Source organism: Lissotriton vulgaris, chromosome 1_2 (genome assembly GCF_964263255.1).
Source record: "Lissotriton vulgaris chromosome 1_2, aLisVul1.2, whole genome shotgun sequence".
NCBI lineage: Eukaryota > Metazoa > Chordata > Amphibia > Caudata > Salamandridae > Lissotriton > Lissotriton vulgaris.
Genome location: NC_141686.1, coordinates 357,713,506 through 357,733,129, shown reverse-complemented (window position 1 = coordinate 357,733,129; position 19,624 = coordinate 357,713,506). Strand labels below are relative to the sequence as shown.

Below are 19,624 nucleotides of genomic sequence, written 5' to 3'. Positions count from 1 at the left end.
TGTCTTCGCGACGCCTCATGGCTGCGTTAAAGGTAATATGGCAAATAGGTTGCACTACCAGTGATATTTCCGACCCGGCAGGGCCCGTGACCATGTGGATGAATATCCCCAATGTGAGCTATTCCGGATAATGGAAAACGCTCCTTCAAGAGTTCAAGTCACTCTCCAATGCCAAAGTATGTGTAGGCGTCTGTTTGTGGAGAGTAAGCTCCGGTCAAGTGAAAGCTGAGCTTATATCCCGGGAGAGGATCCAGTCAAGTCTCCACTGGCGCGGGTGAGCACCTGGTGGTCCCGATATAGGTTTGTAGGACGTCCAACATCGAGCCCTCCCGGGTCGCCGTGTTCCAAGTAAAGTTAAACCCAAGAATAATGAAAATTTAGAGAAATTTTGGCATGTTAAGGATCAACTTTCAGAACATGACGGTTTACTTGTTAGAGGCACAAGATTAGTTCCATCAAGTTCAATTAGAGATGAACTTATTTCCCTGACACACATGGGTCATCTAGGAATTTAAAAAGCGAAAGAGACATTGAGGGTGCATTACTGGTGGCCAAACATGGATGTGCAGGTTGAGCGGAGGGTAAAAGATTGCATGGATTGTGCTTTAAGTGAAGGAGAGGCAAAACCCAAGGTTCAACCAATGATTATACGAGATCGTCCGGATGGACCTTGGAAAGAAGTAGGTTTAGACATTCTTGGGCCAATATTCTCGTCTGGAACTGAATGGTATGTTTTTGTATTAGTTGATTTTTTTTTCCAAGATGGCTGGTAATTGCCATCACTCGAGGTATAGAAACTAAGCATGTGGTAATGTTCTTAGAAAAATTATTTGCCAGAGAAGGAATTCCTAATACTCTTCTCACGGATAATGGGGTTCAATTAGTTTTTAAACAAATGGAAGCATTTTTGGCTAGTCATGGTTTAAAACATAAGAGGTCTTCTTTGTACCACCCAGAAACCAATGGCATGGTTGAGAGGTTCAACCAGGACCTCAAAGAGACAATAAGGATGGCTAAGTCTTCAGGTTTGGATTGGCGTACTGAAATCTTTAAAAAAAGTTAAGGTATACAAGCTCTCTCCACATGCCATCACCAATCGTACACCATTTGAACTTGTCAGAGGAAGGTGTGCAAATACCATTGTGGCACCACCTTGGGTCAATGAAATGCAACCTAATTTGTTTTCTGACAATGAGAATTGCAATTGGAAACTAGCTGAATCAGATAAAATTGAGTCCAAGAAAAGAGTTTATGACTTAAAAAAGAATGTTAAAAAAACCTATGTTAAAGTAGGTGATTGGGTTCTCATAAAGAATCCATGTAAAAACAACAACATTTATCTACAACGTTTCTCAAACCTATTTAAGTCATCAAGATTTTCAATAATGCTATCAAGACTGCAGACCATCGCATTTGGAATTTGAATAGGGTGGTGGTGGTTAGGAATGCTTTGTTTCTATTCCCCCTCAGAATACTCAAATAAATGGTACTGTTCTACAAAATGTTTGGAAAGGTACTGTTGCTCCTCAAAATATTCGGAAATCTTCAAGAGTCTCTCATGCACCTGCTTACTTAAAAGACTTTGTGAAATAGTTTTTTTTGTGTATTTTATCTCCTTTTGTTCAACTTTATTTTGTAAATAAGGGGGATGTGTGGCATCTTGGTTCCTGTTGCTAGGAGTCTTGGAATGTTATGTAATGATGTCAAGAATGTTATGTTTAAAGTTGAGGCAGTTTATTCCTGGTTGTTGAACTGAAGACATCCTTCCTGTGGGTGAGATTCTTTCTCCTCAATAAATCTACTTCAAGACTTCACTGCTTCCTTGATTCTTACAAGTACAAAATCCTATACATAGAGTAACCCTTCTACACTCCACAGGTTCTGTTTGTGCTGTGAAGTGCAGGGCAGGTTGTGTTTGTGCTGTAAAGTGCTCCACAGGTGGTTTTTGAACTGTGATGTGCAGTGCACATGCAATGTGTGGAGTGTTTGAAGAAGTGACAACGTTTCTCCGTGTTATCACCTACTTCAATGGCTTTTTTAACATAAAATTACATACCCTCAGTACTCCCACAATGCGATATTTAAACCTTGTACATTTTCCATATTTTCGCGCGTCGCTAATATATGAAGTATCGCTCTTGTGAATTCCCAAAGAAGCCCATGTTCTGGTGTGAACATGGGCTTCTATGGGAATTCTCTACGGTGTATTATCAAGACCATTATCGCTGCTTTAGCGTCAGTTTTATGCTGCTAAAGCGGCAATTATGTTAACGCTGTGCTTGATAATAAGCCCCCCTTTTCTTAACTGAAACCTGGTTGTCAGAGGAATCTACTCCAGATCTTCAGAAGCCATACCCGAAGATGACCAAAAGAGAACGAGCTCAGAGAATGGAGGTGAGATATCAGCAATTATTCACCAGTGGATCCACACATCTCTTTTACAAATTACTCAAGCTGAAGGTGTAGATCTGCTTCCCTTCCTCAATTTTGGAATTGATGACTTCAACTCGGACTCTAAAGATAATGAATTTGCTGAGTTAATGACGTTGAATTTACACCAACACATTACATGCTCAGGTCACATAAAACAAAATCCCATAGATCTGATCTGGCTGTATAATTTGAAACGACCCAATATAATCGTCCTTCCTTTCATATGGTCCAATCATTATTTGATCAATTTTTGTATTCCAGTGGATTTTTCTAACTTCATCCACAAGCAGGAAATAAAAACCATATGCACACCTCCTCCCTCTTACCATCAATTGAAGACATTCTCTCCGCACCAGACCAGTGCCCTGGTACAAGCCACGGTTAAACGAGTTGAAACCTGCATTGCGTCGACACTGGCGGGAAAGGGATGATGAAGAGAGCAAAATCAAATTTAAAGCAGAACTTGCAGAATATAAAGGCAAAACCGCACATGCAAAGCCCTTTTAATAGGCAAATAATAAAAATAGTTTTTTGATATCCTGAATGATTTGTCGCCCCCAGATGAAATGAAAACTTCCCTGACTCCTATCGAGGCATTCTTTGACAATTTAAATAATTACAAAAAAAATCTTTAAAGATAGTATTAACAATTACAGCAGCAGTACATCTGAAGTTGAGTCTGAAAAGAACTCTACTCTTCTTATCCTTGTTTGTAGAAATAAACAAGCTTCATGAATTTATGATCAAGGTAAAATCCGGTATTGTCAAATAAATAGACACTATATTCTTAGTCCAGCCGGACAGATTTATTTTGTAATAAACAATTTTTAGAAACCTTTATAAAAAGTGTTAACAGCAGGACACCAGCCGATGTCAACTGACACACTAACAAAGAAAACAGACAAGGCAACTCAACAGTCTGTGTAGTAAATTCACAGTCAGAGGATATTATAAACACACTATTGCTGGAATCAATATGTACATTTCAACTGCATATAGTGTGGTTCAGTCGACGACGTTTCGAACCTATGATTAATACAGGTTCATCCTCAGGACATTAATTATATGCCTTTTCACTTTTATAAGAATTGTAACAAGGTTTAAATTAACTTGCTCAACCCCTGTAGGGATGGCGCAAAAAGTCACTATCCTGGGGGTGTGGGAGCTACCAGATATGGCAACAGTATATGCTCCGTGATAAGGGGATAGGCTGTTTAAGACAGTCAGGGGCCGATAATATGGTCCACGTCCGAGGTGAATCTATCCTCGGACGTGGACCGTATTATCGGCCCCTGACTGTCTTACAAAATAAATCTGTCCGGCTGGACTAAGAATATAGTGTCTATTTAGCCTATATTTATTTGACAATATTGCTGTGTCTAGGGACCACTGTCCTGTTTATAGATATAATCACCCTAAGGTCCCTAGCATATTGCTTCCTTGGGTTCCCTTGTAAATTTCAAATGCAAGGTAAAATCCGGGTCATAAACTGACCCTTGCCCTCCAGCAGTCATAGAATCTCTGACCTCAACAATCAATCAATCAGCATTTCTAAGGTGCACTCCAAGGATATCTGGGCGCTGAGGGTGTTGCGTCTCCGTTGAAAAGCCAGGTCTCGAGCAATCCCCTGCAGAGCGTTTGTCAATTCAGCAGCTCAAGCTGTCGCTCCAAGTGCGTTTCAAAATGCTGTAGAGCTCAAGTCACTGAAAAACCAGGGAGAAGTCCCGGATATAACCAAGAATTATAGGCCAATACCTCTGCTCCCTTAACCTGCAAAAACTATTGGTTAGAGACCTGTCTTCAAGAGGTTCCAGGCTTTATAACTACACCGGCTCTCAGTTGTTAATTTGTGTGGGCAGAATTTCCGTCTCACCACTCCAGTCTCAAAATATGATGCAATTTGATGATTACTTGGTGAGGTTCAATCAGCTAAAATTGAATACTGACAAAACTGAGATTGTAATTCTAAAGAATAAGACCAATCTTTAGAACCAACTTTACTCTCCAACAAAAAGTAGATTGATACCGGAGCCTAAACCCACAGCTAAAAGCCTCTGAGTGATAATCGATAGCAATCTGAGCAAGACCCAGCTGCTGGAGCAGTAGGATCTAAATACAGATTTGTGCTGAAACTGCTTTAGAAACTAACCCCACTCCTCCCAAGAGACAAGACAAGAAAAGCAATAGTGGAGGCCGCAGTCCTATCTAGAACGCATTATGCCAACCGAGTATATCTAAGATTACCCAGTATCACCATTCATAGCCTAGAAGTAATTCACAGCGACGCAGCTTGTTTACTACATCATCTTCAGAGGTGAGCACACTCCACACCTATATTGAAATAACAAACTCACTAAGACCCTCTGCCTCAGCCCTAAAGGGTTGAGAGGTCTAGCCCCTCACTTCATTGCAAACCAGGTGAAAATGCATACACCCGTACAAAACCAGAGATCGACTCACTTGAATTTACTTTCTATTCCAAATTACAGAAAATCAGATCAGTTGGAAGCAGCTTTGGTACAAGCTCCTTCCATTCTGATCTCTCTCCCAGCGAAATCCATTTTGAATCTAACTTCAAGTGTTGTCCCAGAAATCTGACAACCCACAAACCAATTCATGCTAGATTCTTCCCTGGTCTGATTGGTTGTTGCCTCTTTTATGTATTTCTGATTCAGTGCCAAGACACCCCAGCTTGAATATTCTCTCTATATATGCAATGACATAACAAGCATTTTGTAGATCCTGTAGAGGTTTGATATGTTGGCGCGTGCTTCAGTCACTGAACCGAATATTGCAAAAGAGAGGTGTACAGTGCAGGTGAAAATGATAGCGCAGTCTTGTCTTCTAGAGTATTATAAACCTTTCATTGCTGCAAGGCTGGTACAGTATTCAATTTTTTTCATAAAAGTGTGCAATTTGAGCAGACCAAGGAACAGACATATTGTTACATTTTAATGATTGCATTGTTTTCTGGTGTTAAAAATTCGCAATTTCCTCTGATCACACTGGGGTTGGTGATACAGGAAGGAGTATTTTGACCTAGTTGTCCTGTGATAACGTGTTGTCTTTTCTCTTTTCCTTTCCTCTGCAGACACTTGAGACTTGAAAATCAGAGAACCAGAATGGGTAGAAGACAGGCTCCAGGAAAGAAAGTGAAAGTGCAGTGTTCACGTAAATCCGTAAGAGCCACAGTCCCATCTTTACCTCTTCATGACGTCTCAACTTCAAGATCCCGAAATGATGCTCAGAGGGACCAGGACCTGGAATCGCTTTTGGAGGACCTGCCCCACATTATCCTTTTATCCATGCTGGAGGAGTTGGAAGCCAAACTGGATAACTTGCTGAGTATTGTGGAGGGCGTACCTTCTAGAGTTGCTGTGATGATTAAGAAAATCTGGATAGAAAAGGATCAAGGTTCCCTAGATAATGGCGCAGTGTCTTTGGAGGTGGTCTGTCCGACGAGCATTAGAGATTGTGCTGTTAGCCGGTCTCGTGCGACACCTCAGCCTGATAGGCCAGGTGGACCGAGCTTGTGTCGTCAGCCGGTGTTCTCTGATGGGTATGCACCAAAGCAGGACTGTACGCTCTCTTCTCCAACCAATATTCAAGGGCGTCCAGAGGAGCCAAACCTTTGTCTACAGCCAATGTTTCTACATCGATGTGACCCACAGCAGGACCAGTGCGTGCAACCTGGGTTTCCAGATGTACACGAGTCGAAGCGAGACCAGTGCATGCAACCTGGGTTTCCAGATGTACACGAGTCGCAGCAGGATGAGTGCATGCAACCTGGGTATCCAGATGTACATGAGTCCCAGCAGGACAAGTGCATGCAACCTGAGTTTCCAGATGTACATGAGTCGAAGCGAGACCGGTGCATGCAACCTGGATTTCCAGATGTACACAAGTCAAAGCGAGACCAGTGCATGCAAACTGGGTTTCCAGATGGAAATGGAGTACAGCAGGATTGTACTGTATCCAGGTGCCCTCAGACAGATCCTCCAGGCAGATCACTGGAGGCAAAGCGGCGTCTTCACTCGGAATTTGTTGATGGGCAGACACCACAGCAAGACCACAGCATACAATCAGCGTTCCCAAAAAAGAGTGAACCAGATGCGCCCCTGAAGCAAGAACCATCCCCATTGTCTACTAATAGCTGGGACCAGCAACAGAACCTCTGCCCACACCCACTATTTCCTGATGGACACAAACCACAGCAAAACCACTGTGTACAACCCGTGCTACTAAATGGGAATGGACAGGATGATCCCTTGGAGAAAGAATTGATGTGTTTTGATTTCCTAGATCCCCAGGAGAACCGCAGCCTACAACCCGTGTCACCTGATGGGATGTCATCAGACGAACACATAAAGTTTGTGCTGTTATCCTTTGATGAGTTGGGGTCACAACAAACCCAATGCCTACAGCAACACCTATGCTTGAAGCAGGAACTTCCTTATGCGCCGGATCCAAACGTGAACTACGAGCTAGAATCTATGCACCCTGAAGCACAGGAACCAGATCAAAATGACAATCTAGAACCGGCCTGTACTGATGCACACCGTTCAGATCAGAAGTACAAGCTAGAACCACTGCACACTGTGGCACAGGACCGAGAGCTAGAGTCAGTGCTTCCTGAAGCACAGGAACCAGATCAGAACTACACGGTGGAATCACTGCACCCTGAGGAGAAGGATTCAAATCAGAACTACATGCTAGAACCAGCTTGTACTGATGCACAGGGCTCAGATCAGAACAACAAGTTACTGAACCCTGAATCACAGGATCAACATCAGAACTGCAACACAGAACTGCTCTGTCCTGAGGAGCGGGGTCAGCCTGTGCCCCCATCATGCCTAGAACTGGACACAAATTCTGCAGATGAAGACTCCATGAAGAGAAGAAATGCAAAATCACATGTATTGCCGTCCAAAGCCACCCCAGGTATGTGTTTCGCTATACATGGACACGTGGAGTGCACTAACACATGTAACCTCTTGAGAATGCATATGGGCAGAATTTACAAAGTCTCCAAGGTGATCATTTGGGTTTGGGTGGAACCCCCTGAGCGATACTGACCCCCGAGTACACTGGGTGCAGATGAGTCCCTGCACCCTTCTCTGGTTCCACACAGGACTGCATCCTTCCTGTGCAGAAACAGGCCTGGTTATGGGACTCTGCATGAGACAAGTAGGCCAGCAGCTCTCGTTCTTCCTTGTCTGTCCCTATTCCAGGCTGAGGAACTGGAAATAGCGCTATTCATGGTAGGAATTACTGGCTAGAATCACACGTAATAGTCGGATGTAAGTGATGTGGTGTTCATTGAGAATAGCCGACATGCACAGTCTAGAGAGGGAACTGTTTCCTGTTGCACAGTTACATTGGGTAAGACGCAGTCGTCTCCAGTTCCTGATATAAAAATCCTAATCTGTATTCGGCCTCAGCAACAGGGCCGACCAGGGATGTTGTTGCCACTGCAGGGTTCTCCAGGAGTGCACACCTCCTCATGGTAGACAGATACACAAAGTAATTTGTTATGTCTCACTTGTGAGTTCACCCTCCCAACCTCTAGCTCAGTAAAGAGTTCATTGTTTTATGGGCAGACAAACGTAGCCATGATCTCCCTACAGCAGCATCCTACCTGTAGCAAACTCTTTAATTATGAAAATGTCATTGCATCATCACACGTAACATGCTGAGTTAGGGTTTGCACACCTGTAGTGCGAGTAATGGATTGTGGTTCTAACCATAACTTACACATTTCAGAGGTTTGTTCGGCTTTTAGTCTTAACCATATATACACTTTACCCTTGTTTTTAAGTGAATTTCTGATTTTTTTAAAGACCCATTAAGGTGTTTTAACAAAGCCATCTACAACGTCACTTTAACCAAAATTAGTGAAAATATATCATGGATAAAGTAACCCCTGCCGCACCTTTTAAGGATATTGCAAGTCAACAAGGTGTTCCATAACCATATAGAGGAACGAGGAAGGCAGAGTTCCTTTATAAGGTTATGGAACTCTGAGGTGACTTACAATAATCCTGTAAGAATACTATAGAAGCCAATATGAGCTGTGGTGCCATCCTGGGGTAGAGTAGAATGGGGTAGATTGGAGTCAAGTGGGGTAGATTAAATTGGGGTAGATTTGGGTGGAGTGGAGTAGATTGAGGTGGAGTAGGATGGATTGGGGTGGAATGGAGTGAGGTAGATTGGAGTAGAGTGGGGAAGACTGGAGTGGAGTAGATTAGAGTGCAGTATATTGGGGTAGTTTGGATTGCGGTACATTTGACTGGAGTAGAATGGAGTGGAGCTATATAGAGTGGTGTAGGGTAGATTTGGCTGGGGTGGGGTAGAGTGTGGTAGAATTGATTGGAGTACATTTGAGTGGGGTAGATTGGATGGGTTAGATTGGGATTGGTAAGTATGGGGTGGAGTGGGGTAGGGTAGATTGGAGTAGGGTGGAGTCGATTAGATTTGACTGGAATGAGGTAGGTTTGGGTGGAGTGGAGTGGAATTGGATAGATTGGAGTGTTGTGGGGTAGATTAGGGTGGAGTGGAATGGGGTAGATTGGGTGGATTGTAGTGGGGTGGATAGGATGGAGTGAGGTAGATTGGATGGAGTGGGGTAGATTGGATGAAGTGGAGAGGGATAGATTGGATGGAGTGGAGAGGGATAGATTGGATGGAGTGGGGTAGATTGTGGTAGTTGAGTTGGATAGATTGCAGTGGGGTAAATTGAAATGGAGTTGGGTAAGTTGGATTGAAGTAGAGTGAGGTAGATTGGGGTGAAGTCAGTTAGATTGGAGTAGATTAGAGTTGGGGGAAATTGAAGTAGAGTGGGGGCAGACTGGGGTATGTTGGAGCAGAGTGGGCTAAATCTGAGTGGAGTGCGGTAGATTGGGGTAGAGTGGGGAAGATTGGAGTGTGGTGGGGTTCATTGGGTTAGATTGAGTGTAGTAGGGTAGATTGGAGAGGGGTAGTTTGGAGTGGGATGGGGAAGATTGAGTTAGAGTGGGGTAGATTGCAGTGGGTAAATTGGGAATGGATAGATTGGAATAGGGTGAACTAGAGTGGGATGGATTGGCGTACTTTGGAGTGGAGTGGGATAGATTGGAGTGGAGTGGGATAGATTGGAGTGGAGTGGGGTGGATTGGTGTGGGTTAAGTGGTATGGAGTAGAGGAGCATGGAGTGGGTGTTGCTTGTTTCGTGGAGTGAGTGGCATAGATTGGAGTGGTGTGGTGTGGAGGTGAGTGGCGTAGTGTGGTGTATACTTGGTGTGGTAGCGCACTGCCATTACAAACAACACATTCTCAATTGAAATGATCATTACATTTACACCGAAATATGGTTTTACTGCACACAAATGATAATGTTTGCAAATGTCATCCCCTAGTGTATTAATGTGTTTCAATCATATTCAAATATTTTTCTCCACACTTCAGTAATTCAAAACAAATGGGCTTCATTTGTACTAATTCTGATATATTCTGAAACATCCGCACAGTTCTTTTTTTTAGGTCTTGCCGCAGCAGCGCTTAACTTTGTGGGCTTACTGCCCACCCATTGCTTTTTATTTGTTTCTTCCAATCTCCTTTAAACAGCCTTGCTTCCAAATGTTCGTAGATTGTTCCCTCCCATGGAGCACCGTCCCGTTACTTGTATCCTTGCAATGGTCCCATATTATCAACTGTTTTAGGCACTTTTTCTTTTTTCTTTGTCTAAGAGCACTTCATATGAGCACTTTTTTCACTCACTCCAAGCTTTTTTTTTTTTAAACGGCTGTAATTCTTGTTCATATCTCGTCACATTTGCTGTTTATTCACAGACCGAGATCAAATGTCAGACGATGTTTTCCCTAAAAAGCCTGTTCTTTCTCTGACTTCAAAGTAAGAGAGCCAGCTCCTCACCGTCTCACTCATTGCTGCTTGCCTCTCCTTGCTTGTTATTTATAAAAGCAAATTACTTCATTTTCTTGCCTTCACCACCTCCCCTTCGCATAATGGTAGCAGCCGTTTCAACTAAAGTGCTCATGTATACTGCTGCGGAACAGAAACTTCACTGTCGACTGTAAAGTTGGCACCTAAGGTAATGGAAGGATGGCTTGGGGTGGCGCGGACATTGGCATGTACAGAGGGTTGTGACATTGAAGCATCTTCTGGCAGCTGTCACAAGCAGCATCATGACACGACCCTGCCACATCTGTACAACATTTCCGGGCCAAAAGCAGTATAGGATAATAGCTGTATATTCTGTAACCAGTCTGTTTGCTACGTACAATCCACTGTACTAAATGATATGAGGTATTCTTAGTACATGTATTTCTAAAATGTCACATGTTGTAATATTTACGACACATACTATTGTAATGCAAGTTGATCTCTAGTAATGTTTAGGACATGTATTATTTGTAAAGCAGAAATGCTTTCCACTTAAAATTGAATATATATACTTGGTAGTTTGTTTAAAGGACTAATCAACCCAAATGTCAGAAGTACAATGCTATAGAATTGTGAAGCACTCTGATACCCAGTGGGTCACGTTCGCACTATATAAAACACTGAATGAATAAATAAATAACACACCTGAGTGCGGGGAGACCCCCCACACCTTGTGCCTGCTGTGAAGGAGGTGTGTGAGGGCTGTTAAATTACCTTCACGCCCTGCAAGGCCAGCGCATTCGATGCTGCCTGCATGGTGGCCATATTCAAGCAGAAAACTATCAGAACATCACAGGCATTTACACCCAATACCGTGAAAGACCGCAAGCCCGTAGGCTGATTTGGAAATCATTGGGTGCTTTGCTAAAGGTATCTTGAGGAAAATAGTCAAGTAAAGTATGGCGCGATCAAACTACTTTTAAAAAATAACATGCTCACACTAGGGAAAGACTTCTCAGGCTCTGATTGTGAGCTGGGATTCCCTGCAACAGCGAGCAACCGTATCTAGCTTCTTCTCAGACTAATAGCCCCCTTTCCCGGCATTCAGAATTTTTTTAAATCTTAGCATTTTTAGGTGCAGCACCTAATGAGCTTATTGGTGGCACAGTAACTCTCTGTTCCCGGCATTCTATTTTCATTAATCATATCCACCACATTTGATTGAAATTCAAAGGGTAGGCCTCAATAACTATGTGTCAATCTTTGTAAACCGGCAAAATGCAGTAGGATATTTATTTTTCGACTGATGGTGTGGGACACTGCTAAAAGTCATTTGCAAAGTTAGTAGGTTCGCAAGGAAAGACCAATTGGCTTTGCCAGTGCTTGTTTTTTTGTTGTGTGCTAGGAAAAAAATCTTACACTTTCTCCTCTTGTATGGATACTCAGCAGAATTGTCACAAACATTCTCTAATTTTGAAGACATAGGAAGAAAAGTAAACACCAAGCTCCCTCAAAGAGAGAGCTTGACATTTGACCTCTGTCTTTGAATGCACAGCAAATGTGACAAGATAAAAACAAGATTTAAAGGCCTTTTTTACAGAAAGCGTGTTTGTGGAAGAATAAAGTAAACAAGGTTTGGGCAGCGGGAGGGACTGATGTGAGTTACAAATAATAATAATAATAATAAAGGGATCTTATCATGCGCAAACTTAGCCCAATGGGCATCAAGGCGCCTAATTCCAAATCCAGCTCATAACAAAGAACTCTACAACTCAACCTGCCACAAACCCAATGGTAAGGAATGGTTGGAATGTATTCCCAGGGATGCTTCCTGAATATCTTTAAGATGTCTTTAGTGCTGTCTGGCAGTCGTGGATCTAAAACACAAAGGTTACAGTGAAGTTAAAATTGCGATTGCTTTTAACATCCTAATGAAAAAAATGATTTGAAACTCATTTAAACCATAGTGTGTGTGTCTCTCTCTCTCTCTCTCTCTCTCTCTCTCTCTTTCTCTTTCTATCTTTCTCTCTCCCTTTCTTTTCTTTCTCTCTCTCTCTCTTTCTCTCATTCTCTCTCTCTCATTCTCTCTCTCTTTCTCTCTCTCTTTCTCCGTCTTCTCTATCGCTCTCTTTCTCTTAATTTCTATCTTTCTCTTTCTCTCTCTCTTCCTTTCTATCTTTCTCTCTCTTTCTCTTTCTCTTACTCTCTCTTACTCTTTCTATCTTTCTCTATTTCTCTTTCTCTCTCACTCTCTCTCTCTCTCCCACTCTTCCTTCCTTCCCTCCCACGTAGTTTGTGGTTATAAGAGTTTCTATTGAAAAGCAATTATTTCTTTGCTAACAACTTTGGAATCTTTTGACAAATCTGCACAATCTTTTCAAAAAGATCTTTTTTCTGGTTTCTCTTTATTATACCAAATGTGTTTATTTTGTGGTTATATATAGTGCAATCTTGGCTGAAGGGCATTGAAGCACTTTTCTAAAGAAGGAAGACCAAAATGCAGATTAGATGTGCCATAAAATAACAGATAAGCATCAAAGAAAATAGACTAATCCCACAGATCACGTCAGGGAAAAAAGTTCAAACAGTTAAAATCTGGATACATTGGAAAAGTGGATGCAGAAAATCGATCACAGATTTATCCAAAGCGTCTCACAAATAGGAAGATTTTGAGTTCCTTTTTAGGTCTCGCCCACACAGCGCGCATGCGTTGCATAGGAAAGAGACCTTCAGTAATTGACACAGCTTTCCCTGCAAAAACGTGCACGTGTTGCATTACTTGTATGGCTCTCACCAGGTTCTGTTACCCAGAATCCCTTGCAAACCTCAAACTTTGTAAATAAGAAACAAACCTCTAATTTCTGTTGTGGAACGCTCTGGAATCTGTGTGGATCCCCAAAATTGAACCTACCGAGCATTCCCCAAAGTCTTCAGATAACAAGCATTGGCATAGCCAATAGGTCTCGCTTTTGGGACCTTATAAGTATTTAGTTATGCAGCACAATATCCTTGGTGCAACAACATTAATTGTTGCATGGTCAAACACTTACAAGGCCCCAAAGACTAAAACAATTGGCTATGCGAATGCTTTTTAATTGTGGCAAGACTTGTGGTTGTTCAAGGAGGTTGTGGGAGGGAGTTCCAGATCCTTGTAGCGCTGGCAGAGAAGGCGAGCTTTATATAGCGTTCTTGCCTGAATGTCGCTTGTTCCAACAGAAGGACTTTACAAATTCTCGATCGTTGTTCAGATCCAGAGATTTTGAGTTTTTCTACCAAGTAGGAGGGTGTGGAGTTTTGGAGGGCTTTGTGGGTGATGTATTCATTGTTACATTGGACTGTTGCTTCAATGGGAAGCCATTGTAGGATGCGAAGTACAGAAGAAATGCAATAAAAAAATATGCTGTGACCTGTCACAACGTGGATAACTGTATGAAGCATTTCTCTCAGTGATGCTAATTTTCTTAGGGAAGGCCAGACAGGAAAGAGTTCCAATAATCCAGTCTGAAAAGTACCAGCGTATGGACTACTAAGTTCATTAGGCCATTTGGCGGCACATAAATGGAACTCTCTCCCCCTGAGCTTAAGAGTGGAAACATCGGAGCTCATCTTCCGTAGAAAGCTCAAAACATTCCTCTTTCCTAAAGATTAGCCCGTCTTGTCTGACTGACGGAGTAGATGGCTCTTCTGACAGCGCGGGGACACACTGAAAGTGTAACCATGCGCTTTACAAATTCAGAAATAAAATTAAAAAAAATTAGCACTCTTGTGCTTTGATGAGACTTGCTTCTGAAGGTAGATGTGAATAAATATAGGTCTGTAATTGTTAAGGTTGTTCTAGACGGCGTCGGTGTTGTTTGATGAGGGGGGTGACTTGGCCAAGTTTGAGGGATGTCAGCATGGAGCTGCTCGAAGAGGAGGAGTTGATGATTTTGGTCCATGCAGGCAAGATATGATGTGACTGAGATTCTTATTACAAAAAACAGTGGACCCTAGTAGTTTGGGGAATCAAGATAAGGATAGACACAAACTGAATAGCATTTATGTCCTTTGTCCAGCCGGACAGGAATTTATTTGGTGATACACAAAATCAGAAAGTGATGTCAAGGGGGCACAGCCTGTGACATACAGTGAACAAGACAAAACAACAAATATAGGCAAGAGCGAGCAATTCGGTCTGTATACTTATAATCAGGGAACAGACTTGATTATAGTTTGAGTGACCATTGTACATAGTATTCACAAGCATATTCAGTACATATGATCCTATTGTGTCGATGACGTTTCGATGCCGAAAAACAAGATAAATGGCATCATCTTCAGGACAAATATATAAATCATGTTTGTCTTAGAATTATAAACAGTTGCCTTTCATGCTACATACAAACGACATTTGTGGGAAAAATGAAGGAGAGAAGGGAAAGACACTGTGGATACGTGGCCAGGCATGTTAAATTAGAACAGAAGCGACATGAATACAGGTAGTGGTACAGTTTACTGTTCGCACCTCAAAGACTGTTCTTTTCTGGCATGCTTAGTGCTAGAACAATGATGTCATGCTGTGCACTAAACAACAGTACAGTGAAGTTTGTCTAGGAACTGTGATCGGTGCTCGTCGCAAAATAGAAGGATGAAGCAATAGATACATGACGGCGCAGTGTGAAATGGTGTTTGAGTTAAAAACCAGAGTTCAGATTTGGAACAATAAGGAAAACATTTCGGGAAAAAAGGCAAGTTAAAAAACGGGTCGATATAAATGGCGCAGTGCGAGGCAAAATTTGGAATAGAAGTGAAAGGGTCAAAATTGGTCCGTGCATTAGCGGAGACTTAACATTTGCTAAGTACACAGTTGTCTCTACAGTGAGCAATTTAGTGTAAACGGCGCGGTGACATATGAGGAGGAAGGTATTCACAAGGCTGATCCTTAACAGTGCTGGGTACACAATTGTCTATACAGTGAGCAATTTTGTAAAAACAGCGCAGTGACATTTGTGTCTATTCAATGAGCAATATTAGTGAAAGCGGCGCGGTGACATTTGAGGAAAAAGGTATTTCCGAGGCTGATCCTTAGGGCGGGGAAGATAGCTCAGGTCGAGAGGAGTGGTTTGATTAAGACCTATGGGGAAGGTAGCATTCATAAGTATATAAGTATAGTGCAGTTAGGGCAGATTGGGCGTGAGAAAAGTGGGCAGAGTATAGTTACCAATGGTAGCGCGATATTGTCAGGATATCCCGCGTGTTTGTCAGGGAAACCGTCCAAATCACGGCTCGCTAGGGAAAGGAAGCACGGGCACAATTCAGAATTATGTGACAATGGGGCCAGAGCAAGGCTATGCGGGGTAGGGTTGGTGTACTTACAGTTGTACCGGTTGCAGGATCGCAGGGCATGGCATCTCTGGCGGGGATCGCTGTTAGACTGTACTGTGAGAGCCGGCTATAAAGCTAGCACTGGGCATGTGGTCTGGAAAAATAAAGGAGGGACTAACGCTAGAAGTGTGGTGGCCATTTTGGATTGGGAGTCAGGTAGCTAAGACACGGGGGCCATCTTGGAGTGGAGAAATGAGAAGTTGTAAAGTGGTAGTGGTGGTGACGTGAGTTACAGTGAAAAATTCAAAAATGTGGTAATAATGTACATTCAAAATGACAATTCAGCTATTAGAAAATGAAGACAGATGATCGCATTGAGAGAATATTTTCTATCCATAGACAGAGACAGAACATTTCTTTGACACAGTAATTTCTAACCAGACATATTGTGGTCATTCAATTAGAGGAGGGTTGTTCAATCCTCAAGGCGGTTGAGTCCCATGCGGATACTGTTAGTTCTTAGTATCCAATGGAGCTCCTCCTTGTTTAGAAGTTGTGACACATCCGCACCACGTGGTGGTGGTTTGATCTGTGTGGTAATTGTCCAAGTCAAGTCTCTTTAATTGTGTGCCTTTTCTATAAAGTGTTCCAGCAAGGGGGCGTTTTCCGTGTTGCATCTTATTCTGCTCCTGTGCTGCCCAATGCGAAGCTTTATTTTCTGGGTGGTTTGACCTATATATATTTTCATGCATGGGCAAAAGATTGCATACACCACATTTGATGAATTACAATTAGTAAATTGTTTTCTTTCAAACTTGATTGAGTCAAATTAAAAGGTTTTGCCTTCAATAGTTGAGTCACAGGCTACACAGTTTCCACATTTCGTGTGGCCAGTTAGTGCGGGTAGTCCCCATACATCATTTAATGTGACTTTGGGTGTGGGTTGTGGGAGGGACGCATGTACCAGGTGGTCTTTGATATTTTTGGCCCATATTTTTGGCCCATTTGAAAGCAAACATGGGGCGTTCTAATTGTAGTTCCGCTGCATTCAGTACTGGCCAATTTATTACAGTATGCTTTTCCTTATAGAGTTTGAGGCTGGTGAGAAAGTAGTCACGCATATAAGTCTGTCTTGGTTCTTTTTGGGCTTGGGTTCTAGCAAGACCTCACGGGGGCAGTACCAAGCTCTTTTTAGAGAGCGGCGTACCAATTTCTTCGGGTACCCTCTGTTCTTGAGTTTATCGATGAGAATTTTAGCCTCCTTAAATTCAGCGCATGGGAGAGTCTTTTATTGAGTTTTGAGGGAAAGAGGAGGTTTGCTGTTTGATGATGTTGAGAAGGCCTTTAGGTCTGTTCCCAGAACGGTCAAGTTTGACACAGAAGAAGGGGGATTTTTCTCTGAAGAGGTGTTTTTTGTATTTTATACATTTAGCTCCCTGGATCGCAAGATGTGTTACCAAGGGTTGTTGTCTTCAGTTTCTTTCAGCAAATCGGAGTTGTTGCCTCTTTGTTAAGGTCATTGTTAAACCAAATAAAATCTAAATCCGTATTTGTAAAGTGCAGAACTAGTCACCCTTGTGGGTCTCAAGGAGCTGGGGCTGTTGTGGAAATTAAGTCACATGGTGCTGGCTGAGCTGCCGCCAGAGCCGGGGATCGAACCATGAACCCTGTGCTCCGAAGTCAGCTGCCCTGGCCGCTGCACCACACCTCTCCAAACCAAGATCTGAAAGGGATACTTCTTGATTTCTTCAGTTTCAAAGGGGCGTTTATGTCAAGGAGTTCTCCCATTTTTGTTTTGTAGTGGCCGGTCAGGTCATCACCTTGGAATTTGGGAACTGACTAATGCTTCTAACTCTGCCTGGGGGATTCAGTGTGTGTTCCCTAGGGGGCCTTGAATGCTGAAAAGCGCCAGAGGGCCTGTTGATGTCACTGGGTTCTTAGTGGCCATGGTATCTAGGAGCTGGTGGTTGTGATGGAGTTTAGTGGTCAGTCTGCAGAAACGTCCTTTATATTCGATGGCATATATACAAGTTATACACCCACATCATAGGTAGTATATCAATATCAGCATAGACTAGTAGACATCACCAAGGATGGCTCACTGCTATAGGCACATGGTAGGATAGGAAGCAGCATCAACTTGAGATAACAGTATATGCACGAGATAATATTGGAAGAAGATGGGCAAAACAATCCCCATGTAGGCTTAGAAAAACAGTGTAGATATAAAGACACAGTAAACACGCAAGAGAACATCTTACACTTCAGCATTGTGGAACTTCGTTGAGAGTTCATTTCAATGGTGAGATATGTTAGGAGGGCTCACTAGGTGTCAGTGATGTAAATTGTCTCAGACACTATAATTTGTGGGACTTTGTTGAGAGTTGTTTTTACTGGCATGAAGTATTAGAAGGGACCGTAGGTGGCACTGGGACCTCATTCATTCTTTTGCGGTCTGGAGTCCAATATTTATACCTTGCGCCCACTAGTAGGAGTTTCTAGAGGCTTCCACCGCCATGACGTGTCAGGCATCCCCTTCCTCCTTGCCCTGGGTCCAGCTAGTTTGGAGTCACAAAAGACCAATGATAACTCCCTTGTTAGAGTGCTCATGCAGAGCCTATGTGATAAGTGACAGCTGCTCCCACTTGTTAAGTCAAAGAGGCCTATCCTGCCACACCTTGCTTCCAAATGAACAGAGGAATACTGACGCTCTCAGCGTAGTCCAATGGCCATGCCTTGTGGCCAGTAAAGAAGTACTGCAAGATCAGAGATGTTTGTGTGATTTATTGTTTCCACACTTATTCGCCTTTCTTGCGTCGGAGACGTAAAATCCATTACTGACACACAGCCGTCACGTGTTTTGTCATAGAGACTTTTTCAAGGCTGCAAGAGGATATATAAAGTATCTTACACAATTGTAACGACGACATAGGGATAAGAAATGCAGCTGTTAAGTCACCACCACCAGATAGAACAAGAAGAACACTGTTGTGATCCTGAAGGATACCTTGTGAGGAGCCAAGTGCATCGGGTGAAATCCTAAAACAGATTGTGCCTGATAATCAGACCATGCTAAGTTATTGCAACTTGCTGTAAAGCCATACTACTCTCCGGATAAAGTCATTGTTAGCCAAAACAACAGTATTCAAATCTATTAGCATTTCAGAATGCTCAAGTAGAGTGGTGTTTCCAAAAAATGCTGTATGGCGGCAATCCCCCCAGATTTGGGGATACTAGTGTATAATGCGCAGAAGTCCAAGGTAACCAGTATGTTGCTGTCAGTCTACTCACATTTTTTTCCTATTGCTTCATCAATCTTACCCCCCTTCTACGCATACACCAGAAGCGTCACTACAAACAACCCCCTCTCCTTTCGCCGCTTCAGCCGTGTCTTTTAAGGTTTATTTTGTAACTTTAAAGCTGAGTGCGGCGCTCGCTCTTCCCTTGACTCCACCCACTTTTCATCTGTGTTGGACTTGGCCCTTTTGGCAGGTTCACCCCTGAACTTTTTGCCTTGAGCTCTGACATGGTGGTAGTGATTTTAGACCTCTGGGCACTTTAGCACTGTGGCCCAGTGTAGAGTGTGTGTGCTCTCTGAGTACATGTGGTGAGATTGGCCTGCCCTCCCATAGGAATGCATGGGGGATATGTGTGTCCATGGTAATTCCTGGTATGAGAGGAGTGCAGGGTCGAGTTTAGTATGTATGAACTCGTGAGAATAAATGCTGAGCAATGATGTGCACAGATTTATGGTGACTGGTGGAGAAATACCACTTTTAGAAGTTGCCATTGCTTTGTGTCTGCCTGCCTGATGTGAATTGCATGTCTGGCTTCTGAGTGACAGGGGCTGGATGGTGTAGGTGGCTCCAGGAGACAGGGTGAGTCAGCCCAGTAGTGAATAGAAAGATCTGCATGCAGATGGGAGAGAGGAGTTGCACCTGGGACCTGAATGGGGCTGTGCCTTCCCTCCACAATGCTGGCTCCACCCCCTGTGGTGCGTCTGATAACT

The 19,624-nt window shown here is 42.9% G+C and overlaps 1 protein-coding gene across 1 annotated transcript in view; it reads left to right on the top strand.

Moving 5' to 3' along the window:
- Positions 1-5,555: 5,555 nt before the first annotated feature.
- LOC147736830 (uncharacterized) overlaps positions 5,556-19,624 on the top strand; it is a 32,848-nt gene continuing 18,779 nt past the window's right edge. Inside the window, exon 1 of the mRNA XM_086953824.1 lies at positions 5,556-7,374. Within this exon, the coding sequence (XP_086809950.1) occupies positions 5,556-7,374 (1,819 nt within the window). The remainder of the gene's footprint in view (positions 7,375-19,624) is intronic.